This window comes from Loxodonta africana, chromosome 17, assembly GCF_030014295.1.
Source record: "Loxodonta africana isolate mLoxAfr1 chromosome 17, mLoxAfr1.hap2, whole genome shotgun sequence".
In the NCBI taxonomy this organism is placed as follows: Eukaryota; Metazoa; Chordata; class Mammalia; order Proboscidea; family Elephantidae; genus Loxodonta; species Loxodonta africana.
Genome location: NC_087358.1, coordinates 11,329,725 through 11,356,821, shown reverse-complemented (window position 1 = coordinate 11,356,821; position 27,097 = coordinate 11,329,725). Strand labels below are relative to the sequence as shown.

At 40.2% G+C, this 27,097-nt stretch overlaps 1 protein-coding gene across 1 annotated transcript in view; it reads left to right on the top strand.

Moving 5' to 3' along the window:
* Positions 1-27,097, top strand: part of GPC6 (glypican 6) — a 646,529-nt gene that overhangs the window by 507,497 nt on the left and 111,935 nt on the right. The window contains exon 5 of the mRNA XM_064270254.1: positions 9,501-9,631. Coding sequence (XP_064126324.1) covers positions 9,501-9,631 — 131 coding nt within the window. The remainder of the gene's footprint in view (positions 1-9,500; positions 9,632-27,097) is intronic.

Sequence of the window (27,097 nt, the reverse complement as noted above, 5' to 3'; positions counted from 1 at the left end):
GCGGAAGTGGGGAGAGTGATTAGTTAAAAAAAAAAAAAAAATCAGAAATATAGATGGGTGGGGGGATGTTATCCCAGTTTGGCAATTTTTTGTTTGTTTTTGTTTTTTAATCTGAATTTTAAAGTGAAAAATGTCTCGACTATAAAACTGCCTTTAAAAAAAAATTACAAAAATAACTCTGGAACGACCATGGGCCTTCTGAGGAGGTGAGTTCAGATTTTTTTTTTTCAGCTCTGTACTCCTTCCCGGGTTTTCAGATAACCTCCGCCTGCCCTGATTGTTATTCCACAGTCCCCACTGGTTGTTCTCTCTTCCCAGGCCTCTCCTGAAGCGCATTGCTGCCAAAGATCTCACAAGCATTCTAATTAATCAATTTGGGTGAAAGCAAAGGACTGTGTCCTCAGAGAGCCAGTCTGCAACAAGCCACGGTAGGAGACAGAGAACACTAATTACCACCAGGCCACCGCATAAACGAGCCTATACAAACACGGAAACAGTTTAGTATTTTTTAACTTAATAAATAACGGGGTGCAAATAAAAGGATTTACTAGGGTACTTTTAAAATTGCTTGATTAAAAAAAGAATTATTCGTATGCTTCTTAGTACGAGGCATGGTTCAGTGGTAAAATTCTCATTTGCTATGCGGGAGACCAGAGTTCGATGCACCTCACATGCAGCCACCACCCATCTGCCAGTGGAGGATTGCGTTGTGCTATTTTTTTATGATACTGAACAGGTTTCAGTGGCGCTTCCAGACTTAGACTAGGAAGAAAGACCTGGTGATCTGCTTCCGAAAATGAGCCAGTGAAAACCCTATGGATCACGTCTGACCTTCATGCAATCATGAGGATGGTGCCAACGTTTCTTTCCATTATGCATAGATTTGCTGTGAGCCTGAAGCCGACTCCACAGCCATTAACAACAACAACGTAACTTCTCAGTGGGGAGAATTAATTGGTTAAGCCAAAGCAATGGTGCTGTCACCACCGTAAGAGTGAGGGAGCACTGCCCCATTGGGTTTCCAAGGCTGTGGTCTTTATGGAAGCAAACTGCTACACCTTACTCCTGGGAAGTGTCCGGTGGGTTTCAATGCACAGCTTTTGGTTAGCAGCCAAGCGCTTTAACCACTGTGCCATCAGGACTCTGTAATTACTTGGGAAAGGCTCAATAACATCTCATTTAAAAAGGAAGGCTTACTCTTCTTGCTTCCTCGAAAACGTTTTGAAAATCATTTTCTTCCAGTTTAAAGCCAGTGGCATTCAGCGAAGTCATTTCTCATTTTGCTTCTCCTTTTCTCTAGAAGTGAATTAAAAAATATATGTATGATCATATGAAGTCCTATTTATATGCTAAAAAATCAAAAACAGACCCATTGCTGTTGAGTTGATTCCAACTCATAGCAACCCTATGGGACAGAGTAGAACTGCCCCATAGGGTAGCCAAGGAGCAGCTGGTGGATTTGAACTGCCAACCATTTGGTTAGCAGCCATAGCTCTTAACCGCTGTGTCACCAGGGCTCCTTTTATTGATATCCTAGATGGGCATAAACATTTGAGTCCTTGCAGTAAGTGAGTTTTCAATGCAAGGCCATCAGGAGATCAGAGATAATATAGCTGTCTGTGTCAGAGCTTCTACTCTTCATAAAGACAAATACTTTCAGAAAAATTAGAATTTTTTTTCCTTCTTTCAAACCTACTTTATAGTTCTCTCATACTCACGTACCAAGAGGAGCACATATTTTAATCTGAGGCTAGCTGGCATGTGCCTGGTTTACCATAACACTGCAGACTAAGAGTGCATTCCTTCTGTGTGTTCTCTTCAGAGCAACATTGTCTTTTTCTTAACCATCCCAATGTTTGTAAATGAGAGGATACATGATAAATGTTAAATTTATTAAGTATTATTTGACTGGAATTTTGAAAATCTGGGTGCTATCAAATGTATAGGGGGAAATTATCTCTGAGTATTTTGTAAATATTATAATTTAGCTGCTCCAGTTTTCTCTTGCTACATAAAATATCATCTAAAAACTTAGCCACTTGAAATAACAGCTGCATGATTATAAAGCACAGTATTTTGGATTAGGAATTTGGCAAGGCTCAGCTGACTGATTCTTCTGTTCCACGTGGTCTTGACTGGGGTCACTCAGTGGTAATCAGCTGTCACATGGGCTGTTTTGGAGGGTCCAAGATGGCTTCATTTATATGTCTGGTACTTTGGCAGGGGTGGCTGGACATCTGGGCTGAGCTGGGACTGTCAACTAGAGTGCATACTCATGAGTTCTCCAGCACGATGGTCTCAGAGGAGAGTCTTGCAAGAAAGAAGGAGCTGCAGTCTCTTCAATAGTGGGTCTGGAAACTGGCACAGCATCATCTCCACTGTATTCAATTAGTTACGGCAGTCATAGGACCCACCGAGATTCAAGGAGAGGGGACATAAACTCCACCTGTCAATGGAAAGAGTGTCAAAGACTTCTTTGTCATCTTTAATTGGTGAAGGGGTACATCATGAAAAAATAATGAACTTTTGCAACTCTTAGCATGAACTCACCCACCCAAAAGCAGCCATTATCAAAACATTAATTTAATATACAAAAGTGCACCAGCTATACATCTTGAAGTCATCTGCGTGCCTTTTACTCTCTTACTTCTCACATCAATTGCTGTCAATATTTCTTCCAAAATATCTCGCAAATTGGCCCTCTCCTTTCCACTTCCACTGCCTGTAGGTCAAGCCTTATAATAGCTAACCTTTTTTGAGAGCTAATTGTGTGCAAGGCATTGTGCTAACAGCTTTACAAACACTCTCTCCTTTCATCCTCACACTACCACTGTAAAGTAGATACTGTCATAATCTCCCTTTCTTAGATGAGAAAAAATGGGACTTGGTGAAGTGAAGTGACTCCTGTATTATCTCATAGCCATTCAATGGACAGATCTAGATTGATCCCAAGCACCTGATTCCAAGCCTCCATTCCTGACAAGAAAGTCTGTGCTTATGTGAGCAGAATGCCTGAGCCCAGAGATGCAGCTTTACCTGCAGCCTTGGTCCTCATCTTTGGGTAGACACCCTCTGGTTTAGCCTCCCCCTGCTCCAAAGTTAGAGTCAAGCTCCTAGAGTCCGTGTCTCTCTCTATGCATCAGATCTCATGCTAAAATATCAGTGATTTCTAATCTATTTAAATTTTGTTCTCCATTTAGACCAAAAAATGATATATACTGCTTGAGCAAGGTAACAGCCTTTTCCTTAAAGAGAAACAAAACTTTGACTACACCACAGATATGCACAGAAATGATCAGCTGATCATTAGCTAACACACTGCAATTTTCCTGGCTTAATTGGCCATAGACAGCAGCTCCACAGCACAGTTAAAAATAATGCTCCAAATATTTCAAAATATAAATGGCACAGAGGTAATTAAGATAGCACAGGAAGGCAGCTTCCGTATCACGTTATGGCCATGTTGTGACTTAATTGGTTTCGGAGAAACTTACCAGCTACGGCCTTGATGTCATAAAATTACTTTGTGTTTTCTTCTCTTTCGAATGACAGCGAGAGGATGAGATGTCCTAAGACATGGCTTCCCGCAGCCCCAAGATATAAGGAAGGTTTCCTTAAACTCAGGAGCTCGGGAGCTCGGTTGGTGACAGACTTGCTCAGCAGGTGGGAGGTAAACTAGTCAACCAGGGATGCATTTGGCTGCTTGCAGGGCCGAAAGGACACTCTTGCCATCTGGATACTGGAAGAAGAATGTCATTGGCTCTGAGACATTTTCAGAGTCACAGGATGGCGTCCTCAGCCTTCCACTGTCATGTTTGTACCTGGTAATGTGTCTGAACTAGAGTTCTAAAGGCAGTTGCTGTAAAAGGGACCCTTTGTAGTGGAAATGCAAAATAGTGGAGTTTACTGAAAAGCTGCTTTTCCTTTCGTGGCTCTGGGGAACCCTGCCATGCAGATTTAGAACAAAATAGGACTGTGGGGGTGATTATGTTATATGGAGAAGGTATTTTCATCTTTTAATTTTTTTCCTGCTTGTTCATGTCTATGTGCCAATTATTTTTATAGGATTATCTGGCTGTATGTCAGCCACTTTATTATAGGAAAAACATAAACCCAAAGCACCACTATTTGCTTCCCTTTGTCAGCTTTCCTCTCATTCTTACCAAAAGCTATGTATTGTGCAAAGTTATAATCAGTGCTACATGTAGTTTTAGGTAGACATTTTACATGTGCTTTTATTTGTTTTTTTTTTTTGTTTGGGATTTTCCAGGAATTAGGATAATTCGTGTGTGTGTGTGTGTGTAAAAGCATCATAGAGCTTCAATATATTCATGTACATTTTATATAATTTATTACTCAACAGATATTTCAATTAGTAAGAACTTTTGAATTCGATCAGCATAATAGAAACTATTAACTCTTAATGATGGCCCTGAGGCTTTGAGCTCATCAAAATCAGCATTTGAGTCTTCAAAAGAGAACCTAGTGTAATTTTATTTAGTGAAATGTTTTATTTACATTAGGTTTTTTCTTTTGAGAACTACTAATAACTTAAACTAGATAGCAATCTCTTAAAGTAATATGTTCTAACTGGTGATCTAAATTAAAAAAAAAAAGGTACATATCTACATCAAACAGTTATTATCTTAAAATGGTTTGTATAGCAAATTTGGTAAATGAACTGAGGTGAAGAATGGACATAGAGGAACAAACGATTTGAGTAAGCGTGGTCATTTGGTTATGTGTTTGACAGTGTTGGATAGTCAGTAAAACCACCAGTTGTCATTGGGTTGACTCCAATTCATGGAGGCCCCAAGTCCGTCAGAGTAGAAATGTGTTTCATAGGGTTTTCAGTGGCCGATCTTTCAGAAGTAGATAACCAGGCTTTCTTCTGAGGTCCCTCTAAACCGAGAAGCCAAGCCCATTGCCATCAAGTCAATTCCAACTCATAGCAACCCTATAGGACAGAGTAGAACTGTCCCATATGGTCTCCAAGCAGCGACTGGTGGATTCGAACTGCCAACTTTTTGGTTGGCAGCCCAACACTTAACCACTGTGCCACCAGGGCTTTTTTCATAGACAAAGGAGGCAACTACCAACTGCTCTGACTGGGATCCCAACAGAGGGTCCTGGACAGAGCGGAAGAAAATCATAGAACAAAAAAATCAAATTCACACACACACACACACAAGTCTGGGCTTCCTGCTCTAATACAGACTGGAGGAACTCCCTTGACTTGCCCTAAAACATGGTTCTGACCTGAAAGTGAAGCCATTCCAGGAGAATACCTCCCAGCCAAACAACAGACAAACACGTAAGATAAACAATAACACCCCAGAGAAACAATGTACTCCTTAGAATGATCAATTATAAGATGAGGAGGCAGGAAGGGGTAGAAAGAAAATGGGGAAACCAGGGCAGAAATGGGGAGAGCGCTGACATGTTGTGGGGAATGGGACCAGAGTCATGGAACACTTCATGTACGAACTATTGAACAGGAAACTAATCAGCTCTGTAAACTTTGACCTAAAACACAACTTAAAAAAGAAAGAAAGAAGGAACACAGACAAAGGAGGCAGCTGCTTGGGAGTAGATGACCCTTGAGTCCTTTTTATCACTGGTAGGGTGTGGTGGGGTGGAGATGGGCAAAAAAGAGGAGAAGAGCTTCCAGACCCAGGAACCTAAAAGGCCAGCACGATGGTGAGGAAGGAGACCTGGTGGCACAGTGGTTAAGTGCTCAGCAGCTAACCAAAAGGTCAGCAGTTTGAATCCACCAGTCACTCCTTGGAAACCCTGTGGGGCAGTTTTATTCAGTCCTATTACGAGTCAGAATCCACTCAACGGCAATGGGTTTTGGTATGGTGAGGAAAAAGAATAGGCCAAAAAGATGGAAATCACTGAAGGGAAACTTTCCAACTTGATGATACAAATCAAAAGGTTTCCTGCTTGCCTATAGACCAAAGTGCCTAGAAAGGGGAGTGTTCTAAATTCAACAAGAGTAAGAGAAACTTTTCAAAGATGTTATAGAGCCCATAATTTCAAAACTTCTATGTTAGGTCCTGGTGATCCAGTCCAAAGACTTGTCAATCTTGCCCAGGGCACAACTGCTTTCAAACTTTCAGTAAAGCCAACATTATATCAATTCAAGCTACTCAAGTGGGATAAATATATTGTGATGGACCAGCACTGTTTGTATAATGACTTATGCATCAAAAAAAAAAAAAACCCCATTGCCGTCCAGTCAATTCCAACTCATAGTGATCCTATACGGCAGAGTAGAACTGCTCCATAGGGTTTCCAAGGAGCAACTGATGGATTCGAACTGCTGACCTTTTCCTTAGCAGCCGAATGCTTAACCACTGTACCACCAGGGCTCCAATTTATGCATATATGTAGATAAAACATACAAATAAGTATCCCATAGTTATTGGTGTCTTTAATTGCATTTGTTGAATAGCTCCATGGTGCAAAATCTCTTTCCTGTACAAGGGTTTCTTGATTATTTTACGAGGATACACCTGTCCAGAGAAATGTGCTCATTTGTCATAACTAATCTTCATTAGAAAGAATGCTGGAAAGTCTTAGGGAAAGGGGGGATTTTTTTTTTTAATTTAACACACAAAACAGATGTAAACACCTCAAATAGAGCAAGCTAGCACTCACATGTAGCCACCTTTCAAAACCTTAAAGGAGAAAACATCTTTAATATCCATATACTACGACCAACCAATGTTCTTCCTCTGTCCACACTGATAGATAACTAGGCCACTAAGCCATGTAGAAACAGCTACTTTAGTCATCAGATCCTGTGGTGACATATATAGACAGGTCTGCATTATGGAAGGAAAAAGTCAGAAAATTTGTTCTTCGGGTTCCTTTATGAGCCCATGCTCGTACCTACATTTTTCACATGGCTTGCATCTGTGACAGCAGGATAGGACAAAGTACGGGGGATGGGAGTGTGGTAAAGGTACCCCCTAATGCTCTTAGTGCTTCCAGAATGCCTATACTCTCAGTCATTCCTCAAGGAGACCAGCAGGGACTCAGTTAGGGCTTTGGCTGAGAACACCAGTTGATTTTTGTATAAAATCATGCTGTTTACAAAGCTTGGCACACTAAAAAAATGTGAGTCTTTGCTTCCCAGGCAGTACTGTATCTTTCTTATAAAAATCATCTATCTTAAAAGGCTTCTTTTCAGCCTAATCCACAGCTATTTATAAACTTGACAAATGTTTATATTGGAATTTGGTTGCTTTTTTATGTTAATACATTCTACGTAATAAAATACAATTTTGGGTTCTTCCCACTAATGCTTTAAAATAGATACTCTAAAAAGTTCTTCACATTAACAATATATCATATTTAGAAAGTATATTATATGATATAAAAAAGTACCGTATATTGCTAATCCTTCCTTTAGAGAGAAAAAAACAGAGGATATATACCAAACAGTTCATAGTGTTATTTTGGGTAGTGGGATTATGGGTATATTTCTCTTCTTCATTTTTTTTCTGTATTTTCTAAATATTTGATAATTAACAGAGCTTTAATAATTGAAAGTTTTAGATCTATTAAGTCTACATGCTAAAAGTCTAGGCTGTGCCGTCCAATATGGTAGCCACTGGAAACAAGTATTATTTAAAATTACATTTAAATTAATTAAATTAGATTAATTAAAAATTCAATTTTTCAATCGTACTAGCCAGTTTTCAAGTTTCAGTGGCCTCATTTCCACAAAGTTCTATTTGAAAGCCCTGGTGAAGCATGGATTACCAAATTATGCCCTGGATATCAAAGATGGAGGTTAGGCTAGTTTTTTGTTTGTTTCTTTGTTTGTTTATTGTGCTTTAAGTGAAAGTTTACAAATCAAGTCAGTCTTGTATACAAAAATTTATACACACCTTGTTATATACTCCTACTTGCTCTCTCCCTAATGAGACAGCACACTCCTTCTCTCCACTCTGTATTCCCCGTGTTCATTCAGCCAGCTTCTGTCCCCCTCTGCCTTCTCATATCCCCTCCAGACAGGAGCTGCCCACATAGTCTCATATGTCTACTTCAGCCAAGAAGCTCACTCCTCACCAGTGTCATTTTCTATCCCATCATCAAGTCCAAACCCTGTCTGAAGAGTTGGCTCTGGGAATAGTTCCAGCCTTGGGCCAACGGAAGGTCTAGGGACCATGACCTCTGGATGGGCCAGCGGAAGGTCTAGGGACCATGACCTCTGGATGGGCCAGCGGAAGGTCTGGGGACCATGACCTCTGGATGGGCCAGCGGAAGGTCTAGGGACCATGACCTCTGGATGGGCCAGCGGAAGGTCTAGGGACCATGACCTCTGGATGGGCCAGCGGAAGGTCTAGGGACCATGACCTCTGGAGTCGGTTAGGCTGGTTTTCGGTGACATAGGAATGAACATATGCATTTCCCCATGGATACTTCTCGTCACTACTTTTACCCAGTCCCCTCTATACGCCTCACTAACCTATGGCCCAGAAGCTCAGGGATTTTTCACACAGCCATTCATCCAGTTTAGTCACAAAGCAAGGACTAGAAACTAGGGCTAAAACCAAAGCAAACCAAACCCATTGCCAGTTCAACTCATCGCAACCCTATAGGACAGAGTAGAACTGCCCCATAGGGTTTCCAAGGAGTGGCTGGTGGATTCAAACTGCCAACCTTTTGGTTAGCAGCCTGAGCTCTTAACCACTGCACCAGCAGGGTGCCAGAAACCAGGGCAACTAACTCCTGATTCATAGCTCTTGCCTCCACATCACTTTTACCATCTCCCCCAAAACCTACATCTTCCCTGCCAATACCTCAGTTTAATTCAATTCAATATAATTTCATAGACTTTTTCTTTTGAGAGCTTACAATGTGATAGGTACCATAATAAGCTTTGAGTATGTAAAACCAACTAAGACAAGTTCCCCTATCCCCAAGGGGTGTTAAGTGTAAAAACAGAAGGACATGCTAGGTAAAGTAATAGCCAAAGTAGCAATGGGTCTCTTCCTCTTGAGAGACCCAGAAGTGCTTTACACAGGTAAATACGTCTGAGATGTATCTTGACATTTGTGCACCCAAATTCACTTATCATCTCTTCTCCAGGATTCCCAGTTTTCCCCCACCCTCCAGGAGAAGACAGCTCAGACTCTGTTCTTGAAATGCACCTGACCCCTTTTTTTTCCTGACTTAATAGTGCTATTACTTCATGTGAATTAGATAGTCTCAACTCTATTAAACTGGACTAGTTTTTTTTTTTTTTTCTTTTTTCTTCATTTTCCGGCCTGATTATATTTTAAATAATTTTAAGTCTTCAAATGAAATAAAATAAAGTACTATTTTCATGTTTAGTCATCTGTTTCATTTTGGACCATATAAAAACGAATAAGAAATTTGAATGAATAGATGTTTTCAGCCAGTTTTTCTGGAAATGTTTAAGCACAGGTAAAGAATCCGGAATTCGCAGTTCCCAAATAACTCGTATTCCTGTATTTGAACAGATGCGATGCTCTTGGTGGCAGAGAGACTGGAAGGACCGTTCAACATTGAGTCGGTCATGGACCCTATAGATGTCAAGATTTCTGAAGCCATTATGAACATGCAAGAAAACAGCATGCAGGTGTCTGCAAAGGTATTTGCATTAGCCATGTATCTGCTAACAAGGAAAAGTGTAATATCTAAAAATGAAGTAATTAGATATGTTAGCCAGGATTATAAATTCTAATATGTTGTCAGTGAGATTTTCCTGTCCAGCCACAAATTTGCTACTCCATTAAAATGTCTAACAAAACGGCATTGAGAAGGGAAGCAATATTTTCATTCGCAACTAGTCAATCAGGAAGAAATTATTGGCTGCCAGAAAGTTCCAGAGAGTCCCAAGTATGTTGACTAATCCCTCATGTTTGTGAGCAATTTGGGGGGAAATTTTCATTTTAATGTTTGAAATTTCTGCGTGCTCTCACCATGCTTTCTCTCTAGCAACTTCTAATTATATCTTAAGCTGTGCAACCCAGGCAAATGTTCTATATGTTCAATTGTAAATAATTAAACATCCCATCTGACTTCCTTTCAAAACTACGGCACAGCTTCATTAATGACTCTTCAGGGGAAAATGCTCCTTTGCATGACGTCAACCACACATTAAAAAAAAAAAAATAGTAAGTTTTCATAAATCGTATGAGACAGAGCTCCTGGGTTTGCAGCTGCAAATGCCAGGTGCACAGTTTTTATTTGTCTCCACCCAGTTGAAGATAAACAGGACTTGCCTTAAGCCTTAAGCGAAATTGAGAAGTTTGCAGTGGGTCTCCAGCCTTTTCCTTCATCATTCCATTTCTCGAACATGGATGACTGCACAATGCCCTTTTGTTCTCTTTACCAGCCTCCCTGGCCTGAAACACTAGCCCTATCAATATCAGCCCTTTAAATCTGGTGATTGAGTGATTCCATTTTAATTGAAATGCAATCTAAACACACTAAAATGTTATGTCAGGCAAACAGCTGCATGTTTAGATTTCTTCAATTTTTTAAATTTTTGTGAAAGAGATTTCCTATTTAATCAAGGCGGGGGGAAAGGTTAGTAGGGAGAAAATTCAGAACAGAAGGAGAGCCACAGAACCCTATAGGACTCCTCCGCTGAGTATGAATCAAGCTAGATTTGAACTTTGCACAGTGAACTGGGAGAGACCAGGGTTGTCTTAGTTACCAAGTATCACCATAACAAAAAATTTCACAACTGGGTGGCTCTAAAGAACAAAAATTAATTTCCTCTTAAATCAGGAGGCTAGAAGTCCAAATTCAGGACAGGGCTTTAGGGGGAGGTCCTTCTTTGTCTGCTTCAGCTTCCAGTAGCAGGCAGTCCTTGGGATTCTCGGCTGGTGAATGCATCTGCTGTGTGTCTATCTTCACGTGGTATCTTCCCTCTGTGTGTGTCTCTGGGTATATTCTGTACTTTTTTGTAACTCAGGACCCACCCTTACTCTAGTATAGCCTTATTAATATAAAAAAAGAAAACCCCTGTTTTCCAGCAGGGTCATATTTGCAGTATAGATTTTAGGATTTTAATACCAGTGGGGGTGGGTATAACCCAACCCATAACATAGGGTAAGAAGGGATCTGGCCTGGGTCCCTTTCTTTCCCTGGGAGACAGCTGGGCCAAGACTTTCTTAGGCTTAGTTCTGGGTTTCAGTGGGTTTGGGTAACCTATATAAAGTACTCCTAATTACCATCACCTATTGGTGAAATATGTTTGGGATTTCCATGAACAGCCATTTTCTTTCTTCCCAGTGGCAAAATAGCAATCATCTATCCCTCTCAGGCCTATGCCCTAGAAGCCAATTGATGTTGTTTTGAGAGGAAAATATCCTGGCAGTCCTTGAATAACTTGGCAGTCCTGTTGTCGATCTTCAAAACGGCTCTAGAGAATTGGGTATGGAAAAACTCATGGACAAAGTGTCTCTGGTTTGAGACCCTCACACATTTCTGAGTAGACGACAGTTTCCACTGGTGTGTGTGTACGTGTTAAGTGGTCTCCTTAAGATGTCACATGGACTCTTTATTACCAGAAAGTGGGTAAGATATTTTTATGGAATTGGTCTAACTATGATACAATAATATTGCTCTTGATAAAGAAGTTACTTTATAAAAGACATTTTTTTTTATGGTAAGATATGTCAAAATCAAGAGTAGCAGTGTTACACTCAGACACATCACATGAGCAGCAACAGTATGAAGAGTCATAAAGTCACAGTACAAAAAATGTCACATGAGCTAAGAACAGAGAGGGAGAGACGTGTGCAGGAGCCTTGGCATGGGGGAAAGAAGGGAGGGAGAGAGAGGCAGGAGCACTTTGCCCTTAGAAGACAGGCGACCTGATCTGGAAGGACGCAAACCAGCCTTTTATCAAGTGGTTGGAGTCTCCACTAATTTAGCAGGAAGCACCAACAAGATTTGTTGCTGGATTGGGTGTGTTCTGAAAAGAGGTTGTATTTCATCAAGGGAATAAATTTTCTTTTAAATTTGAAATTTTTTTTTTTCATTTTCCACGTAAGCCACATGCATGAACTAGAGTCTAAAATCTGTGTTCTAGCTAAAGACTGGGTGATTAAATTTTTCCTTTTCGAGAGACCCTTAGTCCCTGTTGATAAACAGTCTCAGCGAATGTGACCTCCTGGTTCTCAGACTTCAGCTGGAGTATTTACATAACCAGAAACATGGATAACTTCTCACAGACGAGCTTTGAGTGAGGCCAGAAGCTGTTTTCTAACTGGGGGCCAGACACCCTAAGAGTTGTGAAGTTTAGAGATGAAGATGATGTCTTACTCCTGGGCATGACCGGCAGCCTCTCCTTGGAAAAGCATTTGTCTCATTAAAGCAGTTAAAGGTGAGAGATGTCATTCCCAGAGCCTTTGTCAGAAAAGCAACAAGATGAGTAGCTGCCGGCTCACCTGTGTCGAGTGCTGACTGCCAGAGACTGAGTTCCCTGAATTTGATTATGTCATAGTTACAACAATGCTTGTGATGAGATAGCGTTTTGCTGATAAGGAAACCAAGGCTTGGAAAAGAAACTTACCAAGGTCTCGTGGCGTGTGAAGGATAAAGGAATATCTGATTCCAGAGCCCATGTTGCTAATTGCTGTTTAATAATGATGCCAGTGCCTACAGAACCTATCTCATCCTACAAAGTTGTGGGGCTCGCTAAGTATTTACTGAATAGATCAAGAACTAAGAGAAAGTTCAATAGCCTTCAGTAAAACGTGTGTGAGAAGGTAAGGAAACATTGTTGTTGTTGTTAGCTGCCATTGAGTTGCCTTGGACTCACGATGACCTTATGTACAAGGGAAGGAAACAGCCTGGTTCTGTGCCAAATCAGACTGTCGTGATCCATAGGGTTTTCACTGGCTTATTTTTGGAAGTAGATAGCCAGGTCTTTCTTCTTAGTTTGTCTTAGCCTGGAAGCTCTGCTAAAACCTGTTCAGCAACATAGCAACACACAGGCCTCTACTGACAGACAGATGGTGGCTGCTCATGGAAGCACTGGCCGGAAATCAAACCCAGTTCTTCGGCATGGAAGGTGAGACTTCTACCACTGAACCACACACAGTGGTGGCAAAGCCAGGAGGATGCAAGCTAGCTGTCTTTCTGTCTGATTCCAAGTTCATGTCCTTTACACCCATGCCATCGTCCTTCCACCATGCTAAGTTCTAATTAAATATTTTTCTCATTCAGTCTAATCATCATCGCTTTCATGCTTCGCTAAATTTTAAGAGTAAAAAATATAATGTTATACCTCTTTCTCCCTTCTATATCTGAAGGCCAAAGATCAACGCACCACAGTTTCAGACATGAATCTCTCTCCTCTGATGCAGTAGTTCTCATCTATGGGAGGGAACAGCTAATCTTTTGGCACCTAATGATTGAGATCATGAATTAGTGGAATTTACAGACTAATGAAAAGAACTATTCTCACCGTGAATGTCCATGATCCAATCTTACCTCAGAGCTGTCTTTACAGGAATTGTCAAGTTCTTTTTTCTCTGCTACTTAGCCCACAAATAAGGTGTTGGAGGGGAGTGACATTGAGGTTCCCTGTGAAAAATATATTGGCTATGGAGAATTATGTAATGAAGCTATAATATTTTGGTAATAACATTATGGCACTAATTTCAAGCTCTGAATTTTTATACCTTTTGCATATATTATATGTACATATGCATTTTTTTAAACTTAGGAGAAAAAACGTATTACGACTTTCCTTGACTCCCTTTTGGACAAAGAATCCCCTAGTAACAGCCACAATCATCATTCTACGTTCATTCAGCAAATACCCAACCATGCACCAGGCATAAGGGATCCAGCAGACAACTAAACAGAGTCCTGTTACACATGCCAGTCTCTTTCTAAATGCCTTACATGTTTGTTTTAAATCCTCACTGCAATCTTGCAAAATTTCCTCATTTTATAGGTAAAGAAAGTTTAGAGATTAAACGGTTTGTCCCAGGTAGTATGACCAAAGAATGGCAGAACTGGAATTGCAGCCTAGATCTGTATGTCTCTAAAGGAAAAGATTTTCCCACCATGCCACACAGTCTTCTCAGTAAGTATCTTCCCACCATGGCCAGATATACTTCATCATTGAAGGAACCAGCCATATAAGGGAGAAAACCTCATGCTGAGAAACTAAAAAAAAAAACCCAAAACCAAACCCGTTGCTCATAGCGACCCTATAGGACAAAGTAGAACTGCCTCCACAGGGTTTCCAAGGAGCAGCTGGTGGATTGCAACTGCCGACCTTTTGGTTAGCAGCCTGAGCTCTTAATCACTGAGCCACCAAGGTTCCTAAGAGACACAAGTTGTTAGGTATTCGAGCCACAACCAAATTTATTACTTTCACCAACTTTGCCACTGTCATCAAAGATAGGGAAGAACCTTCATTATTCCACAGCCCCTGTTACTCACCCAAATCGAAGTTGGGAACTGTGCTGGTGTGTGAAAATACCCCAAGGGAAAAAAAAAGAGGAAAAAACGTGCTGACTCCTTGCCCCTGTATTTCAGATGTGTTGATAATCTCCTTCCTATCTTATCAGGGAAGATAAAATTTATCTCACTAGGTATAATTTAACTATATTAGGAATAATTTCAGAGCTAATCCAGGGAAAGATTGGTTTGTCAGATATAATCTAAATTAAGAAAGAAGACTTATTAAATTCCAATTGAAACTATCCATTCAATTAATACTTATTACAGACAAGGGTGGAACCCATTACAGAGGAGCAGGGCAGCCTTGAGGCGCTTAATTTTCTCCAGACAATCCTTCCTGAATCTACAGCTAAAATGAAGATGAAAAAAATGAAGGGAACAGAAAAGAGAATGTAATATTTTTTGTCTTTAACTGGTTTCCTCATCTGTAAAATGAGGGATTGATCTAAACACCCCCCCTTCCAGCTCTAGCAGCTTATAGTTTTATTAGCATTATCTATGAGTCGGAATCTACTCGACGGCAGTGGTGGGTTTTTTCTTCACTCATTATAAACCAAAAAAACCAAACCCACTGCCATCGAGTCGATTCCAAGTCATAGCAACCCTACAGAACAGAGTAGAACTGCCCCATAGAGTTTCCAAGGAGTGCCTAGTGGATTCAAACTGCTGACTTCTTGGTTAGCAGCCGTAGCACTTAACCACTACGCCACCAGGGTCATTATGTAGGTTTCTTTGTCTAGCATCCAGATCTTTCTCTTTTATTTGGATCTTTTCCCTTTTCAAACATTAAGGTATAAATAATATCTTGGGACTTCATATGGAAAAAATGTCTTCTTTCAGGTATTAGGAAATTGTTTAGAATTTAGCTGAAATATTTTATTACTCTAGATAGCTTTTGGGAGCCCCGGCAGTGTAGTGGTTAAGAGCCTGGCTGCTAACCAAAAAGTCAGCAGTTCAAATCCACCAGCAGCTCCTTGGAAATCCTATAGGACAGTTCTACTTGGTCCTATTGGGTCACAGGAGTTGGGAAAAATTTGATGGTACCTGACAACAACAAGATAGCTTTTATCTTTTCTTTCTTCGAGCCCCAGTTAGGGCAACGGACATGATATTCCTTGTGTTGTGGTTCTTTGGGTACTTACCTTCTCCTTCCTGGGATTATAAATTATTTGAAGACAGGGCTACATCTGACTCACTCTTACATTCTACAGAGAGCCTGCCTAACACATTGTTTTACACGTTTTAAAAAAAAAAAAAAACGGAATGCATTTTGCTGAGTTTAATTCAGAATATGAAAGTATAATGCCAGAGGAGCTTCAATGATGAGGGATAGCAAATGCCTTAAAATACAGCTGCAGTTAGCCTAGCATTCTTCAGAACGGCATAGTCGTTAACAGGCTAGATTTTGATATCAGACAAACCTGGGATTTGGTTTTTACCAGTTGTGTGATTTGAGGCAAATTATTTCTCTCATTAAACTCTATTAACTTGCATTCAAAGTGAGAATTCTAGTACTATCTATGCATAGGATTGTTTGAAGGTAAAAATATATAATCCATATGAAATGTTTAACACGAAATATGTCAGATCAAAACCACTTATGAAGATTAAGAATTGTAATTGTTGTTATTAAAAATGTCCATGATATGTAACGGCTTCCCTTGGTGGTGCAGAGTGTTAAGCACTCGACTACTAACCGGAAGGTTGGCAGTTAGAACCCACCCAGAGGTGCCTCGGAAGAAGGCCCTGGCGACCTGCTTCCACAAGGTCACGGCCTTGAACACGCCACGGAGCGCAGGTCTCTGCCCACATGGGGTCGCCTTGAGTTGGAGTCAACTCAACAGCAGCTGCTTTGGTTTGGTTTTTTACGACGTGTAAATTCTAGAGAGGATTGATTCTGTGGTCCTGCCTCATTCGTGATAGCATTTGGGCCTATCTTTCGCATTCTAGGGACCAAAGAGCAGTTTGATCGCTATCTAATGCCTACATTTAAATCCACTCATGTATCCTATCGTGTACTATTTTGGATGGCAAAGAGTCACCTAGAGAGGGACACGTATGTCCGTGTGGCCTACGACATGGTGTGGCAAGGCACTGAATAAACGCCTAAAGAACAGGCTTTCAGGGGGAAGCAGGCTCAAGGCAGAGCAGAGGAGCCGGACACTATTTAGGGACCCGAGTCTGGTTCGCACCTGTTGGCTGCACCAACACAAGCATAGCAAAGTGTTTCAGAGGAATGTCAGTGATCTCTGTCTCATATTGAAGAAATAATTGGCCTGCTCCACTGACCAGTGGTTCAGTCCTTTCTGCCTAAACTCTGAGAAAAAAGCAAATGACTACACTGTTTATTAAACTTTACATTCTGCTTCTTATTTCCTTTCTAAGTGTTTTGTTCTTTAAAGAAAATACCAGATTCTAAATGGTTTGTAGGTTCAGAATATTTTTTCTGGTTTATTTAAATTGCAAAGTTCATATTCTGCCCATCAGCTCTCACTTATAACGTTCCACCAGGAGACATGTGACCTCAAAAGATTTTTTTATTCATTGATTTCTTTGTTTTTTGTACAGAAAGCCAGGGTCTGTTCAATTCCTGTTTGTAACATCACCTGATAACATGGCTAGATTATCAGATGCTATATACAAAAAGGAAACCCTAGCGGCATAGTGGTTAAGTGCCGCGGCTGCTAACCAAAGGTTGGCAGTTCAAATCCACCAGGCTGTCCTTGGAAACTCTATGGGGCAGTTCTACTCTGTCCTATAGGGTCGCTACGAGTTGGAATCGACTCGACGGCACTGGGTCTGGGTGTATACAAAAAAGAAAGAAAAAAGATACCTTTTTTGTAAAGTAAAACGAAGGTTTGAGGAAAATGCTTATGATGCATTTCTAGGAAATGCATCCAAAGCAAACTAGTTTTAACTTTCCTTCCATGTAAAAGAAATCAAAAAAAAAAATTCTTCTTTTGATCATAAAGGAAAACTCTTGATTATCTCTAACCTTTGGAGATTTATCTTAAGATTTTCTTTCAGTTTAACTTCAGGGACAAGGATGAAAAGATCACATTTAATGTGGTCTTTTTTTTTTTTTTTACTCAAGAACAGGTGATTGATATACAAGAATCCTCATCAAAAGGGAGAAAATGAAGTACACAATTTGAAATTCTCATGAACTCCATACTTTCTGAAGCCATGGAGGCTGGATTAACCCCTGAAACTATTGCCTTGAGATAATGTTTAAACCTTAAACCAAAAATATTCCCTGAAGTCTTAAAACCAAACAATAGATTAGTTTAACTGATAAAAAATACCTGCCTTGAGCATTACACTCTATATGAAATCAAATTGACAACAGCAACTTGAAAGATCAGGTAGGAACCTTAGGGAGCAGTGAGTTTATGTTAATGAGGGAAGAACAACTCAGAAAAGAAGGGTGAGAAGGGTTGCACAACTTGAAGAATGTAACCGATGTCACTGTATTTACATTTAGAAGCTGTTGAATTGGTATATGTTTTGCTGTGTATATTCTCAAAAACAATAACAAAATGAATAAAATTAAAATACGTAGATAGCAATAAAAAGCAACACGTGAAAAAAAAAAAGAATAGATGATTGAAATTCAATGCAGATTTTTATATCCAGTGTGTTCTTAGAACAGTGAAGTTACTCTCCTGCACACCTGCAAGAAAATCTCCTTCCAACCTCCTGCTTTGAGAAGGGAACTGGCAGTAGATTATTATGTGAGAAGACGTTCACTGGTCTCTGCCCAATCTCACAAATACCCCCACTTATCCCTAGGTCTTGGCACTTCTCTTGTACTCAGGAACATGTGATCTGATTTAATTCTGATAGAGTTGTTGCCCCAGTCAGCCTACTTTTAAGCATATGAAGGAACTAATCTATAAATTCAAGGCAATCTGTTATGCCAGATATTTTTGAATTATGTATGGCTATGTGTGGGCCACTCTGAGTCAAAGTCGACTCGATGGCAATGGGTGTGTGTGGCGGGGGGAGCCCTGGTGGTGCAGTGGTTAAGAGCTGGGCTGCTAACCAAAATTTGGCAGTCTGAATCTATCAGCTGCTACTTGGAATCCCTATGGGGCACTTCTACTCTGTCCTATAGGGTTGCTGTGTGTTGGAACTGACAGGATGTCAACAGGTTTGTGTTTTGTTTGTTTTTTGGTTACGTGTAGGTCTTTTTCTGCTAACACATTTTGCACATCTCTTTCATTTCACCCGCTCAGTATTCTGGGGTTCTGAAGAGGAGGGGGCATCTTTATCCTCAATTTCTCTGTAGCCCAGATTACTCTCCTGATCACGCCTGTTTTCCAGCTGTCTACTGCACACCTCTACCTGACACCATAAATATACCTTCCCAACTCTGAGCCCTTCCTCCTCCCACCAGCCATTCCTCCTCCAGTGTTCTCTATTTCACTGAACTGCTCTTCTACCAGCTCTTCTGTGAGAGCCAGAAACGGCTAATGCCCCAACTTCCATTGCTGGAACAGTCATTCCAAATATCTTTTATTCCATCTACAAACTCTAATCTAATTTGGGTCTCCATCATCTATCTCACACTTGGTCTACAAACTCCAAATTGATATGCTGTCTCTGGTTTTGCCACAACCTAATCCATTCTCCACACTGCAGCCAGAGGGACCTTGCTGAATGAAATCTGTTCATTATTCCTCTGCCTAATATCTTTCTGTGGTTTCTTGATGCCTTTAGAATGAAGCCCAGACATGGCTCTGTATGAGCTGGTCCCTGGCCTGCTTTTCCAGGGCCACCATCACCACTCTCTCTCACTTTAAATTTAATAAAGCAAATATTTATTGAACATTAGTTATGTGCTAGTCACAGCACTACATGCTATGGAGATAGTAGTGAATAAGGCTGACACAGCCTGAGCTCTAATAGGACATTAAGTCTTGGAGAGAAGAGATACGCTGTACGTTTCAGACAAACAAGAATGGCCCTTGCTCTGCTTCAGCAAAGGATCCGTCTCTCATCTACATGATGCTTTGGCACATGCTTTTCCCTTATGCTGAAATATGATTCCTATCCCTCCATCTCCCACCCCCCCACCCCCCCCCCCCCCCACGCACTATTTATACAGCATACTCCAGCTATTCGTTCACTGTTAGGCAAGATTCAGAGGTATACTGGTAAATGTTTTAAGAACCAGCTCTCTAGAGGAAAGAAAAGCACTGGGTTGTGTTTGCCAATTTCTATGGTGTAAGTACTCCCACCACTGTCAATTTCAAGCAGCCAACACAACGTCACTTGTCTTAGTTTGCTAAAGCTGTTGTGACATAAAATGCCACAAGTGGGTGGCTTTAAAGAACAGAAATTTATTTTCTCACAGTTCTGGCAGCTAAATGTTCAAATCAGGGTCTCAGCCATGTCAATTCCTTCTGTGATTCCGTGGTGTTGCTTTGCTTGTAGACAGGTCCTCACATGGCATCTGTCTCCCCCCATGGGTGTTTGTCTCTGTTCTGCCCTTTTTGTAAGACACCACTCAGAAGCGATTAGCTTTAGGAACAAAAGAAAACATCATATTGTTGTTGTCAGGTACTGTCAAGTTGGTTCTGACTCACAGCGACCCTACGTACAACAGAACCAAACACTGCCCAGTCTTGCGCCATCCTCATATTTACAGGTAAAGGTGTCAGAACATCCCCATTTCTTTTTGGGAGGCACAATTCAATCTATAATATCACTGAATATACAGTGGCACACCATTATATAATATTTGTACCTTACAGATACAATTGACATAAATAACCTCAAGAGCGTAAATAAATGTGAAGTGTAGTAAAATTAAAAATTGGTGAGTTTTGAGTATATATTACTTTTGTTTTTAATATAATTTACATAATTTTGTACAGTGTAATTTATAATAATCACCATGACTAACTGGCTTGTAAAATTCCTGGGAAGTTAACTTTCTTTCTCGTAAATCAGTAAGAGTTGGCCCCAGCACACCACTGCGATTCTAGGACACTTTCTCCGACTCTCCAATCTGGGTTAGTTATCCCTTGTGGGTGCTCCGTAACACTTAACGCATTCTATTGTAATTGCCTGATTTCTTGCTAGTAATTTCAAGAGAGCAGGGACATGTCCATTTGGCATATCTCCAGCACCAATCACAATGTCTGACCATAGTGACACTCAACAAATATTTGCTGAATGCTGGATTGAATGAGTGGTAGAGCCAGGCTGATAAAATTTACGTATTTGTGTATATTCTATAAAGTAATAATGAAGAACTGCTTTAACCCTTATAAACAAAGAGCATAGGAAATAATCAGTTAGCCAAGCCAAGGTTAGAGTTTCTTTTCTTTCTCTACCCAAAAATATGCCTCATCCTCCTCCTTGTACCTCCAACCCACTCTCCACTTGGGAGGAAATATCAAAGTGCTCTGCAGTTTAAACAAGGTGGCACAATGGCTAAAGCACACGCTTGCTAACTGTAAGGTAAGAGGTTCGAACCCTCCATCTGCTCTGCGAGAGAAAGATGTGGCAGTCTGCTCCTGCAAAGATTTACAGACTTGGAAACCCTAGGGGGAGGCGGTCGGAATCAACTCAATGGCAGCGTGTTTGCTTTTGGTTTTCTGCTGTTTAGGGAATGCAAAACCTTCATGGTAGTATCATATTCTCAAGCAAATGGGAGGAATGTGCTTTTATGAAAGGATTTTGGGAAGAATGTGATTTTATTGAAGAAAAGGTTTTAAGAAGCGTGCAATGCGTCTGACAGGTATTCTGGAACCAAGCTGCATAAGCATCAGGAGTAAATTTTTAAAACCTTAAAACTGACACAGTAGCGGGCTTTCTAGAGTTGAAGCCAGTGAAAAGCAGCCCAAACTAAAACTGATGACTTGACTTGATTCAGTGTCGCCCAGAATTCTCTCTACAGAATCCTTAACCCTTGCAGGGACTTAGCGTTTGTCAGAGAGCTTTGGCCAAGGCACCATTGTAATCAATCTTTAAGGAAAGAAAAGCATAAATTAAGGAAAAAGAAAAAGAAAGGAAGAGAACCAGAGGGGAGAGGAGGGAGAGAAGGAAGGGAAAAGGGGAGATTAAATGTTCTGAGACATAAAAAGAAAAATGGCTCTCTTTTCTATGTGGGAACCCATAAAAAAAATAAATAAATAATAAACTAATGAAAATAAAATGGTTGATATGTGAAACGTTTTGTGATGAGTATAATGATTTTATATCTAAAAAAGAAATCGTTATTAAACTGTTTCAAGTTTCCATTTCAGAAAACACTTCTTAGGGTATTAGCAGAATGCAGTTGGAAACCAGAAAATGTTTGAGAAGAGGCTCTTGGACACCAGTTTCATTTTACGTAATGCTAATAACATAGCTATTCTTGATGCTGCTTTAATGAAATATTTTCAAAAATATTTTAACTTGTTCACTTCTATTTGCCAGTGATTTATGGACATCCCCCTGCACATACATTCCAGTTGTCATTTGCACTTTGAGAAAGGGCCACTAGCTCCGTGGTAAGCCCAGACAACTATGGTAACAGCCCACGGGGGTGTAACATACTGTCGTCATGGGCAGGCGCTCTCGTAACTATTTTGACAGAGCAGGGAAATCTGGAAGGGTGGCTTCATGAACAGCCTGGTTGTCTGCATCTTTGGCTCAAGAAATAGCTGTTAGCCTGAGATCTGAGGACAAATAGCTCCAGAACCCATGGCTCCTAGCTCTCCTACTGGCCAACCATAGAGCCAATCCTGGCCTTTTTGTGATAATGTCCTCACCTCCCTAACTGGTTTATGAAGCACTGTGAGCCTCTATTATCAAATGATCCAGGAACAGAGTTTTTTGGTTCCTTAGTTATCCATTTGAAAGAACTTGATGATTCGGTTTTGCTATAATTTAGCATAGCAAATAGAGTAAGGAAATATCAAATGATTTTTAACCTGCATGCATGATTCTTTGCATTTTCTTAAGTCTAAGGAAGAAGTAGGGCACCCTGGTGGCATGGTGCTTAACCACTATGTGGGAAAAAGACCTGGCAAATAGCTCCCGTAAAGATTAAAGCCTAGAAAACCCTCTGAGGCAGTTCAACTCTGTCTCATCGGGTTGCTGTGAGTTCAAATTGACTCAATGACACCTAGAAACAACAATGAGGAAGAAGTATTAAACCTTCAATTAGAAGAGAGGTTATTTGAGATGTTGTTGTTAGGTGCCTTCCAGTTGGTTCCAACTTATGGCGACCCTATCTACGTACAACAATACGAAACACTGCCCCGTCCTACACCATCCTCACAAGCTTTGCTATGTTTGAGCTCATTGTGCAGCCACTGTGCCATCTTGTTGAGAGTTTTCCTTTTTTCCTCTGACCTCTTCTTTACCAAGCATGATGTTCTTCAGGGACTGGTGTCTCCTGATAACATGTCCAAAGTACCTGAGACAGAATCTCTGTGTCCTCACGTCTAATGAGCATTCTAGCTGTACATCTTCCAAGACAGATTTGTTCATTCTTCTGGCAGTCCAGGGTATATTCAATATTCTTCACCAGCACCATAATTTGAAGGTGTCAATTCTTCTTTGGTCTTCATTGTCCATCTTTCATATGAGGCTATTGAAAATACAATGGCTTGGATCAGGGTCACCTCAGTTTTCAAGGTGACATCTTTGCATTTTAACACTTTAAAGAGGTCTTTGGCAGCAGATTTGCCCAAAGCAATGCGTCTTTTGATTTCTTGACTGTTCTTCCATGGGTATTGATTGTGAATTCAAGTAAAATGACAACTTCAATTTTTTCTCTGTTTATCATGATGCTGCTTATTGGTTCAATTGTGAGGATTTTTGTTTTCTTTATGTTGAGGTGAAATCCATACTAAAGACTGTAGTCTTTGATTTTCATCAGTAAGTTCCTCAAGTCCTCCTCACTTTCAGCAAGCAAGGTTGTGTCATCTGCATATCAAAGGTTGTTACTGAGTCTTCCTCCAATCCTGATGCCCTGTTCTTCTTCACATAGTCCAGCTTCTTGGATTATTTGCTTAGCATACAGATTGAATAAGTATGGTGATAGGATACAACCCCAACAGTCTGAACAAACCTAACAGTTCAAACAACAGCCTCCTGGTCTATGTACAAGTTCTTCATGAGCACAATTCAGTGTTCTGAAATTCCCATTCTTCGCAGTATTATCAATAATCTGTTATGATCCACACAGTCGAATGCCTTTGCGTAGTCAATAAAACACATAGACATCTTTCTGGTATTCTCTGCTTTCAGCCAAGATCCATCTGACATCAGGAATGATATCCCTCGTTCTAAGTCCTCTTCTGAATCTGGCTTTAATTCCCGGCACCACAGTACTATGGCAACTGACAGAGGAGTGGTGGAATTACAGATTACTTCAATTAAAATAATGATACACTTTTGTAACTTGTCTTTTCGATGCATTATATCATCATACCTTCACAACATCCTTGAGAATTGGGAAGAGGATGTTACCCCAAGGTCACACAGGTGGAAGGAGAAAGATTGAAGCTAGTACTCGAAGTTTTTGGCTGCTAACCAAAAGGTTGGCAGTTCAAATTCAGCAGGCTCTCCTTGGAAACCCTATGGAGCAGGTCTACCTGTCCTATAGGGGTGCTATGAGTTGGAATCGACTCTATGGCAATAGGCTTGTTTTTTTTCCATTACACCCCAGCATCTCTTGTGGGAATAATGGCCAGGCCTGCAAAAAAGAGACGTAGAATTGATGCAGATATGACAGCTTCTATTTCCTTGGAAACAAATAGGGTAGATTTTAATTCCCCAAGTGGTCATCAGACAAATAGGTCATTTATTAACACCATAATATAAATTAGATTTTAATAAATAAATAAAATTATTACTCTGAAAACATTAAGACTGATTAAATCTAGGTAATGTAGCCTGTCCCCTATGTTTAATATCAAATATTACAGTTCCTTGTATAAATTTCAAAGTGCTATGTGAGGATAACAGCATCTTCTCTACCATAATAATAACCCACTGGGTAGAAGTTTAGACACTAGAATAAAAACACATAGGAGTCGAGGCAGGGTATATCTGCCTCCGCTGTTTCTCTGGTTGTCAGTAATGACTTTTGTGAATGTGTTATCAAGCTGGAAAAGATGAAGCAGAAGATACAGACAAAGCTATAGGTATAGAGAAACTATGTGTACCTCAGAAAAAAGTGCATACTTTTTTATTTATTTTAAGGGAAAATATGTTAACATACTTAAAGGAAGAATGTTTGTATTTAGAAACCTAAGACATGGAACTAACATCTGTTATCAGCATACCACCTTCTCCTCATCCCTCAGAAATTATAAAATGTCTCTTCATTCAGCGCTTTCTACATTAATGCCAGCTTCTTTAATCTCAGAATGCCAACATACTTCTGAGACATTATCTTCATAATCCTCTTATAAGAGAGGATTCGTGAGCCACATCTCTTCCCAGAATCCACAGGCTTTGTGAGTCAGCTAGGTGGGAAGGGTAATCCCTTTGCGTATCTATACCATCTGTCTCCATTGGGGCTTCCAACTACTTTTCCAAATTATCTAATTATTCCTTTCAACATCCCTCGGAGGGAGACAGGCAGAAGGTAATGTTGATTCTATTTCTTAAAGCGGTAGAGTTAATGATTTGTTCCACAGTAAAGTGGCTTTGCCTGCAGTTACATGCTCTAGAAACTTCTGTTCTGCTATAAAGAGAAAACCTTTAGTATCTTAAAATAGTAATTTCTTCTCTCAAATTAAAGGTAGAAGAGGGTGGAATGGACTCACAAATACTTAAGTAAAAGCAGTAACAACTAAATCTCTTTTCCTCATGGCAGGTTAGACTTACCTTCACAAAGGAGCCTAGACCAGTGTACCCTTGGTCCAGGTGTGTTACCTGGAACACCGGTCTTCTGAGAATGTTTTGCGGAAGCCATGGCCTAATGATTTCAGGAAACCCTTCAAATGGCATCCTCCATTTTGAGGAGTCAGAATACATGTTAGCATGATAAAGGCTGGTACAAAACACATTACCTGAGAAGATGCCTAATTTAACTTTAATTAATTTATCTATATTCACGTAACGGCTATTATCTGCTTTGCCCTGGAAATAATATTTTGTGGAAAACCTTTAAGAAACATCATCCCAGATTTTTTTTTTCCTTCAAATCACTTCATCCAGAAAGCAAAACTTCTGGGAAGAATTGATTATAGGATGATCTAATTAGCTAATGATTATCAAACATTTACTTTTCCAGATACTGTGCTGTGTTTTCCTGTCTTACATATGGCATTTAACATCACAGCATATCTGTGAAGTAATTAATATTGCCATTGTAACTTCACAGAGGAGGAAAGTAAGGCTCAGAGAGAGACCTCTAAACATTGGCATGGCGTGAGCTGTCCTTGCCTTGTCTGTCACCGTATACACACTCTCTCTTGGTAAACTCAACCTGTCGGAGGGCTTTAAATATCATCCTAGGCTGATGATCCACATCTACGTCTCCAGCCTGGCCACTCCTGGATTCATGTGTCCAACTGTGTGCTTAACACCTCTACTCGAATGTCTAAAAGGCATTGCAAACTTCCCACAGCAAAAACAGAACTCCTGGTTTTTCTCCCCCAAACCTATTCCTTGTCCACCCTTCCTCATCCAGTAAATGGTACTACCACCTATCCATGTGCTTAAGACAGTCTTCATTCGTCTCTTTTATTCACTCTACACATCTCATCTATCAACAATTCCAAAGCCCAAACTCTTAACCACTATGTGGAACCAAAAAGGATTTAGAGATCTTTTATGCCAAGGTTTCTAAAGATGAGAAAACTGAGCCTCAGAGAAGTTAGATAATTTGCTCAAGGTCACAGGAAATTCATGTCCACACATGGAGGAGAACCTTATTCTACTGACTTCTATTTAATCTAAGGCCCTTTCCTCCATGCTGTTTCTTATCTCACTCAACACATAAAATATTGAGGTACTCATGCTACCAGAATAAAAAAGCTCATTGGCCTGTTATAGTAATCTAGCCCTGGACCTCACAAATCATAAAACTTTGTCTAATTATGCTGTCGCTTTTGCAAATTTACCCTTGAATGGTACAAATGGTTCACACACTGGGCTGCTAATCAAAAGCCTGGAAATTCAAGTCTACCCGAAGATGCCTGGAAGAAAGGCCTGGTGATCTATTTCTGAAAAATCAACCACAGTTATACTCGGACACACGTGGGGTCACCGTGATTCAGAATCGACCAGACAGCAACTGTTGTTTTTTTTTTAAAACTCAGGAAATTGTGTCTAAGACAATCCAAATTTTCTGCACAAGAATTCCTTTCGTCCTCCACCACTATGAACGCCATGTTTTAAGAACATTTTGTCTAGCTAATAGATTGCTTGTATTAATAAATTATTAATTTTATTGTCTACGGTGTTTAAGGTATATGGCTGATATGTGTTATTTAAAACATTCTGAATTTGAGAAAGTTAGAATAATACATCATTCCCAGGCTAAAACAGTAAGTTGATGCTGTGTTTCACTATTCCACTGGTCTCCTTTGCAACCATTCTCATTGGGTTTTGTGAAATTCTGAAAAATAGCCTTTGGATCCCCAGACTGGTAACATCCACTAAA